General features: G+C 55.5%; 5 protein-coding genes across 5 annotated transcripts; 1 reads left to right on the top strand and 4 right to left on the bottom strand.

The window, feature by feature from the left end:
* Positions 1-367: 367 nt before the first annotated feature.
* On the bottom strand, positions 368-2,894 carry DPP5 (Dipeptidyl-peptidase 5; the record flags this gene model as incomplete). The annotated part of the gene is made up of 6 exons (XM_032020137.1): positions 368-478; positions 530-849; positions 902-2,265; positions 2,321-2,523; positions 2,624-2,746; positions 2,802-2,894. The coding sequence occupies 6 exons, from the start codon at positions 2,892-2,894 to the stop codon at positions 368-370; spliced, it is 2,214 nt and encodes a 737-aa protein (XP_031882785.1).
* A 1,192-nt stretch (positions 2,895-4,086) lies between these two features.
* eaf6 (Chromatin modification-related protein eaf6) lies at positions 4,087-4,678 on the bottom strand (the record flags this gene model as incomplete). The annotated part of the gene is made up of 2 exons (XM_032020136.1): positions 4,087-4,302; positions 4,361-4,678. The coding sequence occupies 2 exons, from the start codon at positions 4,676-4,678 to the stop codon at positions 4,087-4,089; spliced, it is 534 nt and encodes a 177-aa protein (XP_031882920.1).
* A 2,080-nt stretch (positions 4,679-6,758) lies between these two features.
* Positions 6,759-7,418, top strand: CGGC5_v000810 (uncharacterized protein; the record flags this gene model as incomplete). The annotated part of the gene is made up of 1 exon (XM_032020135.1): positions 6,759-7,418. The coding sequence occupies one exon, from the start codon at positions 6,759-6,761 to the stop codon at positions 7,416-7,418; it is 660 nt and encodes a 219-aa protein (XP_031882924.1).
* A 739-nt stretch (positions 7,419-8,157) lies between these two features.
* SWA2 (Alpha-amylase 2) lies at positions 8,158-9,937 on the bottom strand (the record flags this gene model as incomplete). Its single annotated transcript, XM_032020134.1, has 2 exons — positions 8,158-9,520; positions 9,654-9,937. The coding sequence occupies 2 exons, from the start codon at positions 9,935-9,937 to the stop codon at positions 8,158-8,160; spliced, it is 1,647 nt and encodes a 548-aa protein (XP_031882923.1).
* Positions 9,938-11,760: 1,823 nt separating this feature from the next.
* Positions 11,761-14,133, bottom strand: prlR-1 (Pyrrolocin cluster transcription factor fsdR; the record flags this gene model as incomplete). The annotated part of the gene is made up of 3 exons (XM_032020133.2): positions 11,761-11,901; positions 11,955-13,142; positions 13,195-14,133. 3 exons carry the CDS (start codon positions 14,131-14,133, stop codon positions 11,761-11,763), a joined length of 2,268 nt encoding a protein of 755 aa, XP_031882925.2.
* Between the last annotated feature and the right edge of the window lie 887 nt (positions 14,134-15,020).

Below are 15,020 nucleotides of genomic sequence, written 5' to 3' on the forward strand. Positions count from 1 at the left end.
ATGTTTGTTTGGTCTGGCCTTCGAGACCAAGCAGGTGCGCACTTCGAAATTTCAGCCTCGTTGTAAGGAGCTCGGACCAGAAAATGCAGGAGCTCTTGGGCTGCAGTCATTTTGGCAGGAACGTTCGCTGGGCTTTACAGTGTGAACACTGTGTTTGTACATGTAGTCAGTCACTGGGACTTGTTTGCGCAGTGCAGAATCTCTCCTTCATTTTCATATCTGACTCTTGGAGTTTTCCCTACTTACTGTCCACTCCATCTCTGCATGAATCATACCAGGGCTATCCAATATTTTTTCAACCGAAACCTGCCTGACTGCTAACCTCAAGTTCAATTTTGTATTGCCCAACCTCACCCCCTGCGGCTCCTTACTTCTGCCTCACGGACAGATCCTCCGCCTTATCGATGCCAGTGTACTTGTTGATCCAGCCAAGTACTTCTCTGTGCCATACCAAGGAGTTCTCTGGCTTCAAGACCCACTGTTCTGAAGTTAGCCATCGTGCGAGCCCGGACTCAGCATTGACACTTACATGGTTCTCATCAGGGAACATCACCAACTTGCTGGGTACTTTGCGTGCCTGCAGCACATTGAACATCGCCAGACCCTCTGAAATCGGTAGTCTGTAGTCTAATTCGTTGTGAATGACCAACATAGGGGTGGCCCACTGGTCGAGGTGGTGAGCAGGATCCCACTTCTCGTAGCCCGTGCGGTTCTCCCAGAGAGTACCTCCAAAGTCGTGGAGGGGGAAGAACAACTCCTCGGTAGACCATTGGTTGAGTGTTGAGAACACACCGTCGTGGCACACCAGCGCCTTGAACTTTCTTCCAAGCTCGTGGCCCTGGATCCAGTCTGAAAGAAAGTCAGCGCAACTATGCCACACCAAAGCCTGCCGCCGACTTACTGATCATGTAGCCTCCATAAGAAGCACCCAAAGCAACCGCATTCTTCGAGTCAATGTATGAGATGTTCTTCTCAATATGGTCAAAGCACTTGACCAAGTCAACGTACGGCCGGCCACCCCACTCGTTTTGGATGTTGTCGGTGTGCTGTTGTCCATAGCCAGTGCTTCCCGTCGGGTTTGGCATCACCGCAATGTATCCCTGCTCAGCAAAGATGGCCGGGTTCCAGCGAGTGCTCCAACTGTCCATCCACGCAGCTTGAGGCCCTCCGTGGATCAAGAAGGCGAGCGGGTACTTCTTGTTGGGGTCAAAGTTAGATGGCTTCACCACGAGCGCGTGAACGTCGTAGCCCTCGGCTCCCTTGTACCAGAACTCATCGCACTGAGACTTGGATAGACCGAGAGACTTGCCGTGCTTTGAGCTTGACGAAACGAGATCTGACTTCTTGCTGACAGGGTCCAGAATCGAGTAAGCCGAGTTCTCAATTCTAGACGACGTGCTGATAAACAGACTGTTGCCGTCATCTCCTAGCAACTTCGCCTCTAGAACTGAGCCGTCCTCGTAGATTGCGGCGGGGAGGTCCTTGGCTTGGTGTGGTGTGGCAGGCAGCTTCCATAGCTTCGCGCGACCGTGTTCTTCAGCGGAGACAAAAAGCTCCGAGTCGTCTTTGCTCCAGGTGACCCATTCCGGCCGAGCGTCCCATCCGCCAACGCCATCCTCTGTCTCGTAGAACTCCTGCACGCTCGACAAGTCGAAGATGTCCGGAATCAGCAAGAGTCTCGGCTTGTCCGTCTCGTACTGGTCGCTCTTCATCCTGGTGAATGCAACCTTCTTGCCGTCCCTTGAAAACACCGGCGAGGCGGAGTAGCCACGAAGCTTGCTCGTCTTGACCACCTGAGGCGCAGGCGGCTTAGTCTCCGTAAACGACTTCAAAGGAATAAAGTAGAGGTCGGTCTTCGTGTAAATTGCTGGGGAGATCTCGGGGTCGCGCGCAACAAACACGAGTCCGTTCTTGCTGATGTCAAAGTCTCCCGCCCCACCAAATGGAGGGACAGGGGACTGCAACTTTGTGCCATCGAGGGCGTTCACCAAGCCGGGATCTTCCAACTTGTACGACTGATCTTCCTTTTTCAACAGTCCGTACCAGAGAGAGTTGTGGTTCTCGTTGCCCCATGTATCCCAGTGTCTAACAAACAGACTCGAGTATATCTTGCCTGACGACAACTGCTTCTTCTCGGCCGCCGGGTTGTACATGGCCCCAGACGGGGTGGTCAAGACGCACAGAGCAATCGCGACCTCGTTGTCCGAGAGTCGCTTGACTTTCAGGCTCGATAGACTTCCTTCAAAGTTACGGATCTCCTTGACTCTGCCACCTCATTGTTAGTCGTGCTCTGAAGGTTTTCGCCAAGCGAAGCACCTACACGGACGGTTCGGTGATGTTACCCAGTACAAGGCTGGTGGTGCCCTTCTCGCCGCTGCGAAGGAGCACAATCTCCTGGTCTGAAATCCATGTCGCATCGTTATAGGACTGGTCCTCGTAGAGGAGCGTGGAGTGGCCGCTCTCGACGTCGAGAACGCGAGTCTGGGCGGTCTTGTTGTGGGATTCAAATGAATACGCCGAAACCTGACCAAATCAATTAATGCATGCTCAAAGTCACGTCGCCGCATTCAAAGGCCACGCTTAATTGGGGCGGCGCCTAGATAGAGCATTGTCATAGACTTACAGTGTACAGCACTTTGGAGCCCGATGGGTTGGGAACACCGGGAGACCTGCGCGGGGCCGAGAGGAGGACCTCGGGTGTAAACTTGGAAGCTTGTATCGTCATCATGAGGAGCTGCAGAGGGACCTGATACTTCATTAATCACGAGGTTCACTGGAAAGGAGGACTACCAACAACGGACGTCAACGTGGGAGCTGAGCTGTAGATGTGTGACGAGCGATTCTGTTCCTCTGTTGCAGACGCACCTCAACGACGGGGGTCGACCTGCTGGCATGGAGCTTGGTCGAGGAGCCCCGCACTAGCTACAAACCGGGCTAGCAACGGCTGTTAGAGAGCCGACAAGGTTCTCGGGCCCCTGCTCAAGCGCTGCACAGGCTCAGGTGCACCCCTCAAACCCCTCACTGCAGACCGTCCCATCGGCTCCGAAACCACTTGGCGCTATAGAGCTGGGGAGCATCACGCGAAGCAGACGGCTGAAAGCTTCAGTCGGAGGCAGGATGATGCATGATGCGAGTAACCTGGGTTGATGATTGAGTGAACAATGTCTTGGCCTTCGCAATTTGTCAAACATTTCAGGACGGAACGAAGGCCTGGCCGTGGCAATTGCGAAGGTTGAATGAAGATAGTATCTTGATTGACCGTGTCCGTAGAGGTGTCAAAGGTAAACAATCTCATCCAGACGAAATGCCTGGTCTTGGCCAATAGTCTCGCACCGTAAGCCGAGAAAGGCAGTTGCATACATTCTCTTTACTGCTCGAAGGCAGACCTCACCATCAAGCGGAGTCATGTCCGGCCTCGCAGTTCCATCGAAGTGGCCTGACAGGCCCAGAGACTCAAAAGTTCGTCTCCACCAGGAACTTTTGCCGCTTTCTCGGTGCAGAAGTGCCAGCCAACGGCGCTAAACACCGGCCAAGTGGACTATTCAGGCAGCGTTTCGCGACGGCGATTGTGTCTCTTGCCTAGGCCAGCTTGTCTTTCTGAAGGTCAACTCTCCTGGACATTCTCCAACACTGAGAGCGAGGCCAAGAGCTCAAAGTAGAGTTATCGTTGTCCAAAGCTTACCAGGAACCTTTGTTTTCCAGGCAGTCGTCGAAGAGACCATTGCTGTAAATATGGACCTTGAGACGGGTGAACGGGACGCATCGACGCAAGCAGGGGCAGTTTTCAATGAACTGAAGCTCTATGCCCTGGGCCAATTGGGTGCAGACACAGCCTTTCAACTCAAACAGTAATATTTCAAATGCTTTAAGGGTATCATAATCCTGAACTCCAAAGTTGTCGTGGGTCGCGTTGTGATCCATCATCTCGGATCCCTGATTTCTTGCAGGTGCGGCCAACTCATGACAGTCGACAATTGCCATCAACATGGCTTCTGGGCAAGCTGCAGATGCCACCAAAATCCCTGCCGCGATGGCGAATCGGTGCCCTTTCAGCGTGAAAAGCATCATCGAGCCCTGCTGTCGTCCTTACTTCCGTCCAGCGCCAAAGTTGATGCGTTTCTTGTTCGGGGCTTGCGAGTCGTGGTCACTGTCCTCCTCGTTCGCCTTCTTGTTCTTCTTGCCTGACTTGGAAGCGGTGGCAGACGTGGGCGTAGCGTGATTTGAGCCGGAGCCGTCCTTGAACGAGGTGGACAACGGTGTCGGCGCATGAGAGGCAGGCGTAGAGCCGGGTGTGGTAGCCTCCTGAAAACCCGTTAATGACTTCTCTCACACCCACATTCATTGTTGAAGGGTGACATACACTGCCAGGACGGTACGAGATCGAAGACCGTGAAAACACGCGATTCTGTTCCGTAGCACCCGCCTTCCTCCTCTGCGCGGCCGCGCCTGTGCCCTTGATGTAGTTGTCGAATCCCGCAATGATATTGCCGTTTGGCGTGCTGTCAAGATAGGCCGTTTCCTTGGATTCGATCTCCGACTCGATGTTAGCGAGCCGCCTCGCAATCGCTGCTCTCTTGTCCAACATTTGCCGCAGGCGGGCTTGCTCCTCCCGGTACAGCTGCATTGTCGGCGCAGGCTGCTGCGCGGCAGCGGCTCCGTTCGGCTGATTCTCCCCCATGGCGTCGGGTGCGTTTTCGGTTAGCGATGAATTTGATTCGGTATTGGAGATGGTATCGATGCTGCGCAATTGATGAGAGCTGGATGCTGATGTGGTGGTCGCGATTTGGAGGTTGCTGCACTTGTCGCGTCGGGTGAGTCTAGCGGCGCAGGAACCGATCCTGGGGCCGTTAGTGCGGGCCGCAGCTCATTGGTCGATCCAGGCTGCAGCAGACCAACGCCTCAGTCGAGCAAGCGCCCCGGCTTATGTAATTTGTGGTGGTGGCTTTGCAGGCAGGGAAGGGGCTTTGAGCATCTTCCAGCAGGGGGGCAGTTCATCGGACTTTGGCAATCCTTCGACAAGCCAGCCAGCCGTTGCTGGGTCTCACTCAGCAGCCATCGTCTTCAAGGAATCGTCTTCAAATCAGCCTTTTTGTCTTGCAATCATGATCCTTATTATCTCCACTGCGTCTTTGTCATGCCCCTCCAAAATTAACCCAATCCCAGGCGGTGCAACCCGAATTAAGGTCCAGAAGGAATAGCAGACAGGGCAGGTTGCAGCGCCCCTCCCAGGCCTATCGTCTCCGAAGGCCCCCAGTCCTAGGGCTGCCCGTCCTGGTGGTGGTGGTTCAAGGTTGTGCTTGGCCACCAACTCGCATGAACCAAGACGGATCATCATCTGCGAGCTCTGTCTATCTGCAACATCACACGAGCCCGCCCAAGCCACGGGCCTTTTTGGCCAGGTTATGCCCCTGGCTCAACTCGGACGGCGCGGGTAAGGTGGAAAGACTCGGGGGAGAGACAGGATGACAGCCCATCAACCTTTTTTGCTCTCACTGGCTTGCTTCCTTTCCCTTGCTAACGAGGAAAACCGGCCGGATGTTTCAACATGGCGAGACCATCACGGCAACCTGCTTTTCGCCCCGTCTAATCCCACGAATGCCCACGCGACGTCCACACGCACTACCATGTAGTCAAACGCAGGAGGCCAAACGACGGAGACAGACGTTCCCCTTTTTTGCAGAGACGTTGCCTCCCAGCCAGGCTTTGGCATTCATCTGCTCCCTCCCGGCACCAACGGCACTCGCCTGCCCCTCTAAACTACCGCAGCCACCCTCCGCGAGCCGGGGGTCGTAAAGAAGCCTCCGCACCGTCAGCCGCAACGCTCAGCCAATCGATGGCATGCAGCTGCATCTTTTTTGACAGAGCCCGGGAGATGCGCTCCCAACGCAGCGCAAGTGCTTGGCCCCTGTTTCGTTTCACCACGGCCACCTCGCCCAGGTCTCGCCGACGATCTGTGGTCCAAAGTTGAGTTTCTTTCCCCCCCTTTCTGCTGGTTGGCCACTGGCCAGGGTCTAGCTTCAAGCATTTCTCCAAAAAGGAAACCATCCCAAGGGAGTTCCGTCGTGCAAGGTCACTCCATGGTGGGGAAATCAGGGTGCAATTCCACTGGCTTAAGCGCGCGGAGAGAGCGGATGGGTGACGGAGCAGGAGGGAGAGGAGGATTTCAAGACGACGGGAGGAGCGATCAAGGGCACTGACTGGCATCCCGCATGACCAGCCTTACTACCGCTCATTTACGAACAGTCCTAGCCAAAGGGAAACCCCCGAACTAACCCCTACCGATACTCAGATGCTGCTGTGCTCAGGGGTGCGGCTGTTGCTGCTGCCCAGTGTCCGTACTAAAAAGGCTTGTCGTTCTTATACTGGGGTAATAACGACGTGAAAAAAAAAGACACAAACACCCTCCTCTTCGCACTCGCACCCTCCCTGCGGAACTGCGCTTTCCTCTCCTTCGCCTTGCTTCGCCTTTTTCCTGGTCTGACTGTGTCACTCACTTGAGCCACCGCCGTTCGTTCTCTGTTTGTTTCCTCCTCCGGGACAATAGCCTTTTTGTCCTTCGTTGTCCTGTCCTCAACATTGTACAAAAACCACAACGCCACCCGTCCGTTCTCTCACGACAACCACCTATCACGAACCCTACGTCACACCTGAATCGCCTGGCAACACCTGAACAACTCATAAGAAACAAAACACCCTGCTCATCCTAAACCTTCTACCTCATCCGAGTTCACCAACCTTTAAAAACCAAAACCTTCAAAATGGTCTTCGCAAAGTTCCTCCCGCTCACCCTCCTCGCCGGCCTGGCCCTCGCCTCGCCAGTCGCCGTCCGCAACAACAACGCCACAGCCATCCTCCTCGCCGTCGCGCCCACCTCCTCCACCTGCGACGGCGCCGCCTTCCCGGACGAGTGCGCCACCGCCGAGCACGCCGCGCAGTTCGTCCCCGCCGCCATGCAGAAGTACGCCGTCTACCGCCCCGGCGAGATCGCCGCCCTGCTCTCCCTCATGGCCTTCGAGACGGGCGACTTCAAGTACAACCGCAACCACTACCCCGCCCCCGGCCGCCCCGGCCAGGGCACCCGCAACCTGCAGATGCCAAAGTACAACCTGCTGTACGCGCTCTCCATCCCCGAGCTCAAGGACAAGGCCACCGCCATCGCCGGCTCCGCGGACGCGGACGGCAGCACGCTGTCGGACGACAAGAAGAACGAGGTGCTCGCGCTCGTGATGCCCGACGAGTACGCCTGGGGCTCCGCGGCGTGGTACCTGACGACGTACTGCGACCAGAGCACGCGCGACGAGCTCGCCGAGGGGACTGTTCGCGGGTTCACGCTGTACATGGAGTGCATCGGCACCTCGGGCACGGAGGACCGCGTCGCGTACTGGACGCGGGCCAAGGCTGCGTTTGGCCTGGCGTAGAAGGGCAGGTTCCCTTTATTTGGTATCGTCTTCAAAGATTCTTGTACATAGCATTTTTAGTTCGCATAATCGGGATGGGGGGGCTCACGAGGAATATGACATTTTTCACAATTGTTCAATCAAAACAGAGATACTACACACTAAAACCCCTTGGTCTACATCAGAGTGCCAAAGTGGTTGAGATATTATGCGTAATTGCAGCGTATGTTTGGTAAAAGTAAAAGGACTAACACAGAATATGCGCACTCGAGGTGAGGCTTCGAAGGGGTGGGTGGGTATAAGTGATGCCGCGGTGCCGTCACAGTGTGTAATTCGTCACATCCGGGGAGCATCTTCGCCCCACCTCGAGTACCCAGTAAGAGAATCGAAAGAGCTACCGAATCCGCGGGCTGATACCCTTTTTCCTCCCATATGTACACGGCGGGTTGCTGGGGTGAGTACCGATGCCGAAAATTCACGTACGAGAAAAAAGAGGACTCAATACTAGGATAGACGAGGAAATGTTTGTTTTGTTCGATGTTGAGGACGTTTTTTTTTTGTTTGTTCACACGTTTGTTGTTTGGTTATTTGCTACTGCTTGTTTGTTCACGGTGGTCTTCGATGGATCGATGGATCTAATCGTGGGGCCGATGGATGTTCGTCACAGTGTTGTTGGCACCGTGTTCGCACAGTAAAAGGAATGTCGTCGACTTATCGCCGTTCGTCGGAGTTGTTGTCACGGTGCGTGGGTGGGGTCGCCTCAGCAGGATGAAGTCATGTTATTAAAACGTCCTATGTAATCTAAGTTATAATCAGTCCTCTCAAAAGCGATCGTGGCCGTCGCGGACGGGGATTCACTGCTGGTGCTGCGACGGGCACGCGAAGGAGGAGGAGGAGGAGGTGGCTTGCCTATGCCGCCAGGACAGATACCCGTCCCCATGACCCGCTCGGCCGGGACGAACACGAGCGGCTCTCCGGTGCCGCTGTGTGCCTGGAGCACGCCGCTCGAGTCTGTCACGAACGGCTTGCACTTTGTGATCTCCATGATGAGCTTGCACGGGCGAAATCCCGTCTCTGCCTGTCCCAGGGCTACGCCGAAGGTGCTGTTGCCGCCGACGTTGGCGTACACGCTGACGACCTGGGCGTCGTCGAAGCCCTTGCGCATGGCGATGATGTGGCTGTCCGTGTAGATGGGCAGCGCCTTGTAGAAGAGGTAGCCGCCGTCCTGGGCCGACATGGTCGAGCGCAGGCCGATGAGCTTCTTGATCCACTGGTACTGCTCCGTCTGGGTGGTGTAGCCCGACAGCCAGAGCGCCTCGCGGTTGTAGGGTGTCTCGCCGCCCTTGTAGCCCTGCTCGAGGCCCTGGTAGATGACGGGGATGCCGTCCATGAGGAGCGTGAAGGTGAGGGCGTTCTTGAGCAGGGCCAGGTCGGCGGTCGAGTGGAGGAAGCGCGCCTGGTCGTGGTTCTCGAGGAAGCTGCCGTAGAGCGTGAGGTCGCGCGCCGTGGAGCCGAGCGTCTTGATACCGTCGCGCAGGTTCCAGATGCTGCCCGTCGTCGACTGGAAGGCCTGCGTGATCCAGTAGTAGGCGGGGTAGTTCATCACCCCGCCCATGTAGTCCTGGTACGGCGCGACGTACTTGGGGTCGCCGTGAAACACCTCGCCGATCGAGAACACGCCGGCGGCGGTCTCGAAGCCAGACCAGAACGACTTCTCGACGTGCTTGGCGCTGTCCAGGCGGAGACCGTCGAAGCCGTACTGGCTGACCATGCGCTTGATCCAGTTGTTGAAGACCTGGCGGACGATGCCATCCTCGGTGCGAAGGTCGGGCAAGGGGACGGCATCGCTTCCCTGCCAGCACCTCTCGACAGAGGTCTGGTTGTCATAGTTAATCCAGCAGGGGGGCGTGTGGTAGGCGGAGGCGTTGTTGAAGGGACTGAACGTGGAGTAGTCGACGCTGTTCATCTTACCAATCCAGGCCATGTGGTTGGTGACGACGTCGGCCATGAGGTACATGCCACGAGCGTGGACCGCATCAGACAGGGCTCTCAGGTCCTCAGGGGTACCAAAGGAAGGATTGACATTCCAGATATCCTTGGTCCAGTATCCATGGTACGATTCGCTGTATGACGTGTTAACCAAGTTCTTATTGCAGCCGTCCTCTGCAACCAGTCTCATGCATGACTTCTCATACGGAGAATCATTTTCTCACAATGCGATTCAGGTTTCAAGAACTGGGAAAAAACAAAACTCACCCGTCAGCGGATTTGCCATCAATGTTCTTGACAAAAGGCGAAATCCACACTGCCGTCGCACCGAGCTCCTGGATGTAGTCGAGCTGCTGAATGATACCCTGCCACGTGCCGCCGCAGTACGTCTGCTCCGAGTCGACACACGGGTGCGTCGTCGAGCCGTCGGTCCGCGCAAACCGGTCCGTAACCACCTGGTATATCGTCTGAGTCCGCCATTCCGCGGCGCTCAGGGCCGATGCGCCGGTAGCCACGGCGGCCGCCAAGGCCGGTGCCGAGAGGAGCCTCATTGCCGTTGCTGAGGTTGCCGAGTTGCCTCGCTTAGAGAGTGACTGATATTCAAAAAGAAGGTAGAAAAAAAGAGTGACTTCAAACTTCAAAAAAGAAACAAAAAACCAAACAACAAGAAAAGAGTGTGTGCAGAAACGTCGTCTCGTGAAAGGGGATCGTGGGAATCGTGACGTCGTACAGAGCTTGGCTTATATATCCCCTTCTCCCTCGCTCATAGCGGGAATAGCAACGACGTGAGAGTCAGATAGAGTTTCCGTGTGGATAGCTCTTTGGACACTTTGAATGCAGATTAAGGAGTTGGATTTCTGATCATCCCATCGGTTTCGCAAAAGGTGCGTTCCTGCAGGTGACAGGGCAAGGATCCCCAGGAGACGCAGAGAGTCCGATGGGCTGGTTTCTCAGTCGTCCGCAGATGTCCGGGAGCTTAGGGCGCGGAGGGAAAGTATATGAGATGAGGTCGAGTGATTTGGGTAAGTCGAGGTCCCAAGAGGGAGTTTTCCAACGGTTGGAGAGACCGGGGCGAGTCGTGGTTGTTAATCAAGGTTTGATTTGATCGGTCAAGGCAGGGACGATCTCCGCAATGTCCAGGAACCCGCGTCGACTGGCACTTTGCATTTAATATGTATAAATGTTGAAAGGCAAGCTTTCTGTGCTTCTGCTTATTTTTTTCTACCCGTGGGATAGACAGACACACTGAGCAACTGCGCCTTCTTTCGGTGACCTTCCAAATCACGGGCCGACGGGCAAGAGACCCCCCATTCGTGTTTTTATTTTTTTCTTCAGCAGCGTAAGGAGGGTCGTATTAACTGGGGTTCGGCCTGGTCGATCGGCCCTATCAGCGGGGGTGTCCCATCCCTCACCGCTCCAGGGGGGAGGCCGAGAAGGTGTGCACCGCAACTTCAAGAGTCGCCAAGCGGTGCATGTGTTTGTTGCAAGTCTGGATGACGGTGCATGTTCGACTGCTTTGCATCGGCGTGATGGACTGAAGAAGAAACAAGCAAAACCAAGACTCCGTGAGGCCGAGGGGGGAAGAAAGCTTGCAGTTGCCAAGTGGTGGGATGCCGACTTAACGCAAACTCTCTTCCTGACCAAAAAAAGGGCGGAGTGCCCAGCGGAGTTGAGATATCCCAAGATTACGCCCTAAAATGCGCAAAGGGCCCGCCTGACTCGACGTCAAGTGGGCATAGGCCAGTAACACGAGGTCGAAAGGCTCCCCAACGCAGCAGGTTTTGGCCGTTCCTTGCAGGCTTCACCCCCACGGCACGCGCAACCAGAATCATCATCCATCCCCGCATCGCTTCTTCAGTGACCATGTGTCCCCATCCGGCGGAGCAGCTGTCACTGTCAGGGCCGCCGCCCAGGTCGCCGTCCATCTACCCACCACCACGGCTCAGGGGACGGACCGATTCCTGCGCATCACGGCCGGCATCGACGCCGAATGGCACGCCGGAGGCTGTCGTCTCCATGCCGCTTTCGACCTTTCATCCCGTCCCTTCGGCCAACCACGCCCACGTGGTTCGTCCGATGCGACATCAACACACATTCCGGGACGCGTCACACTGCTTCATGCCATCGGGCCGTTCACTTTCACATCGTGCACACCTGCATGTGCTGGGAGTTTAAAAGAGAGCAGGGTATTCATTTCCGTAGCGTAGAAAAGGCCAGCCGACCTTTTGACCTTTCTAAACCATCTCCAACGCGGAGTCTCCGCCGTCCACCTTTTATCCGACCAAGATGGCCCAATCGCTGCAGATTACCCCATTCCGCCAGCTCCTCATAGCGTCGTCAATTGCCTCCTAAATGCATCATCAGAAGCGACTCCTCATCCCGCCATGTTCGCGTTGCCGCCGTTGAACGGCATGCCGGTGCCGTCCGTTTCAGGAGACGACTGCCCGGGATAAATCTGCTGGAAACCAGCGTCGGTTCCCCAGTTGGCGTTCTGCGTGAACGACTCGAACGCATTCTGGCATATGGTTAGCATGTGAAAGGATGACCGGTGCGGGGATCGAGGCTTACCCAGTCGAAGTTGGCGGGGAAATCTCCGCCTGCTTCAAGGTTCGTGAACATTGAGAGCGGAGATCCCACGCCATTCATGCCAAAATCCCCTCCTCCGGAATAACTCGGCGTCATTCCCGTGCCTGTCATCGGCAGCGCCACGCCAAAATCCATTCCACCAAACGTGTTCTGCGCCTGCATGGTGCTCTCAATGGCAGCTGCCGTGTTGGGCGTCATACCTCCAGAAAGCATGCCGAGGGTCATGGCAGCATTGTGCTCCGTCTGCATCTCGGGGCTGCTGTCGAAGCTCGAAAACTGTTCGCTCTTCATGGCGTCCGCCCCATCCGCCCCGGGATTGGGGTTCTTGATCTTCTCCAACATGATGTCGAGAACCTTCGTGGCCTTGAAGGCCTCCATTGAAGTATCCGCCAGCCCCTGCCAGATCCCCTTGGTAATCTCAAGGTTGCTGAGCATTTCCATTCTCTGCTCCGGTGTCCAGAACATGGCTGATTCGGATGCTCTTCGGTCGTTGCTCGTTTCTGCTACACGGTCGAAATGGAGGTCGAGAGCAACCAACATGGCAGAGAGCAAAAAGTCCTTGGTGGCAATCGAATTGACAAACCACCTCAGTGAACGAAGTCTGCCGTTCGCTTGTGATTCTCGGTCGAGCGTGACCAGATGCCGCAAAGTTTCCAAAGCGGCCTCCACCGCACTTCTGCGGGAGTAGGCATATCGTGGGTTCTGTCTGGCCCGAGGAACATACTTCTTGTGCAGAAGGCAGATGATCTTGAGGTACAGGACGTTGATGTTGTACCTCGCGATGATCAGAGTCACCGGGTCGTGTGAGCCTTCCAACGGTGCCACCTTCAGATGCGGCGGAAGCTCCTGGTCGATCTGCCGTAGGCGGGCGTCAAACCGCAGAATCTCGTCATACGGAACTTGCCTTCCCACGCGGTTGGTCGCCTGCAAAATGTCGCCCATCTCGATACAGAGCTTGGACTTGGCGATCATGTACGCAATCGGAGTCGGTTCCGTCTTGGGTCGCGATGGGGGCAAAACCTTAGTTTCGGGCCCGAACTCCTCATCAAAGATATTGTTTGGCATTTGCGTGTCGCAGTCATGGCCGTATATCATGGAAGGTAGGGAAACTTGGTGCGAGAAAACAACATCTGCCATTCTTACTAGAGCCCATGTTCGTCGCCGCATTTCCTGATGTTCGAGTTAGCTGGGTTCAAATAAGGGTCTTTAGGACAGAACATACAGCTTGAAATGGTGTTAAAGAGGGGAACCACTTTGCATCGCGGTGGTAGCCCATCCGGAAAGCGACCCTGGTGAGCAGCGATACGATCAACCAGAGCCCCAGATCGGCATCCCACCGGGATGAGTATTCCCCAAAGACGTAGAGAAGCATGGTCTCTACAGTATATTCAACCGGCTTCGTATAATCGGCGGCAATCAAGCATTGCACCGTGCGAAGGCGGTACTCGGACGCCAAATCCAACGTCCTCCCCTTCCACTCTGGCGGCTCGTCTCCTACTTTGTGATAACTGAGCATTGCCAAACACAGAATCGAGTACAAAAGTCCGAGCCACATGATGGGCGTTTTCGATGGATCTTGCCAGTGCGCTCGGAGTTGCTGCTGGAATGTCGGAGAATGAATAATGTTCACCGCATTATCCATCGAATTGAAGTATCTTGAGCACAGCGTGAGAACTGCCGACTTGGGCGGTAACTCTGCACGTAGCTCGACCTCGCTTGCGGGCGCGGCTCCCAGCAAAAACGTCGGTCCTTCCCTGGCGCTGGCTGGCTTTGACATCATCACCTTCTCGTAGCTCTTTTCCAACTCCTTCTTATGGTTGGTGAAGTACGTCTTCACTTCCGATATGTCGGCCAGTATTGTATGCCAGTGCTCTTGGCCAATGTACATGGACTTGCCCTTGTCCGAGTCGACCTTCAATACTCCCAACGATGTCGCCAACCCGCCGTCTGGATCACTGTCGTCGCCCTCGTCGTCGTCGTCGCGCATCGCTTCTTCGTCGTGGTCGATCTTTTGCGACGCAGGGGTGCTTTCCGTGGTCGACTTACTGTTTGAGCTGCTAGTTGCGGCGGCGGCAGCGGCTGCTGTTGCGGGATCAATAGAGGCGCCTCCATGCATCAAAGACAATACTAGGCCTTCTAAGCGGTCAATACGGTTCTGCATGTCATCAGGGCTTGAAGCGCCTTGACTTTGGTTCTTCTTGCGAGTGGCAGGAGTTGCGTAAGAACATGAAGCCGTATCGGCGCCCTCACGCTTCACGCAGTTACTGCATGGATGACTTCTGTCACACTTCCTACGACGGGTTAACACTGCACGACGGAATGAACTCGCGATAATCCTTACAGTCTACGATACGAGTTAGCCAAAGTGAACAAGAAACTCTTGAAACGAGGCTCGAGGCTTACTTTCTAGTCCTACAAGGGTAGCAGGAGAGAGGTACCCTATTCCTCTTCCTCACAACTCGAAACTGCTCCTCGGGTGAGCGACCCGATCCCGAGGAGGGCGTCGTAGACGGCGGTGTGGGAGTCATGATGATAATGCAGTCCGTGGATCAAAGCAGCGAGTGAAACGCGACTGGGTTGCGATATCCACGGATGAAGACTGTGTGTATGTGGACAGAAAGTGCCGTCCAGCTAGCACACGTGTGTGAAGCACAATGCCTCAGAATAGTGCAAGCGGCCGGCGTCGATCCTTATACAAAGTGTTCCTGGCCAACGACTGACTTGGTTGCCGTCAGATTTCCGAAAGTAGGGGACGAAGATAGCCACTGAAACGTTCACAGTGGCTAGACCTTCGGCAGCCTAGACCTGTAGGAGCGGTCGTGCAGATGCCGTGAGCTTCGAGGGGGGCAGGCGGAAGGGCAAGGCGCGTATAGCAGAAGCGTTCCGGCTGTCAGACCCCACTGTCTCAAGTAGTATGACGAAAGACGGGCCTATAATCGTGATGAGCGGCGACCGTCTTGCTTGGAAGCCTGCTGCCGCTTGTTGAGTATTCGCCTCTGGGTATGAGCAAATATGGCGCAGCCTTGCTTCCAGATTTGGCTGCTGACA

Source organism: Colletotrichum fructicola (genome assembly GCF_000319635.2).
Source record: "Colletotrichum fructicola Nara gc5 chromosome Unknown KSG_Nara_v1_contig01, whole genome shotgun sequence".
Lineage (NCBI taxonomy): Eukaryota > Fungi > Ascomycota > Sordariomycetes > Glomerellales > Glomerellaceae > Colletotrichum > Colletotrichum fructicola.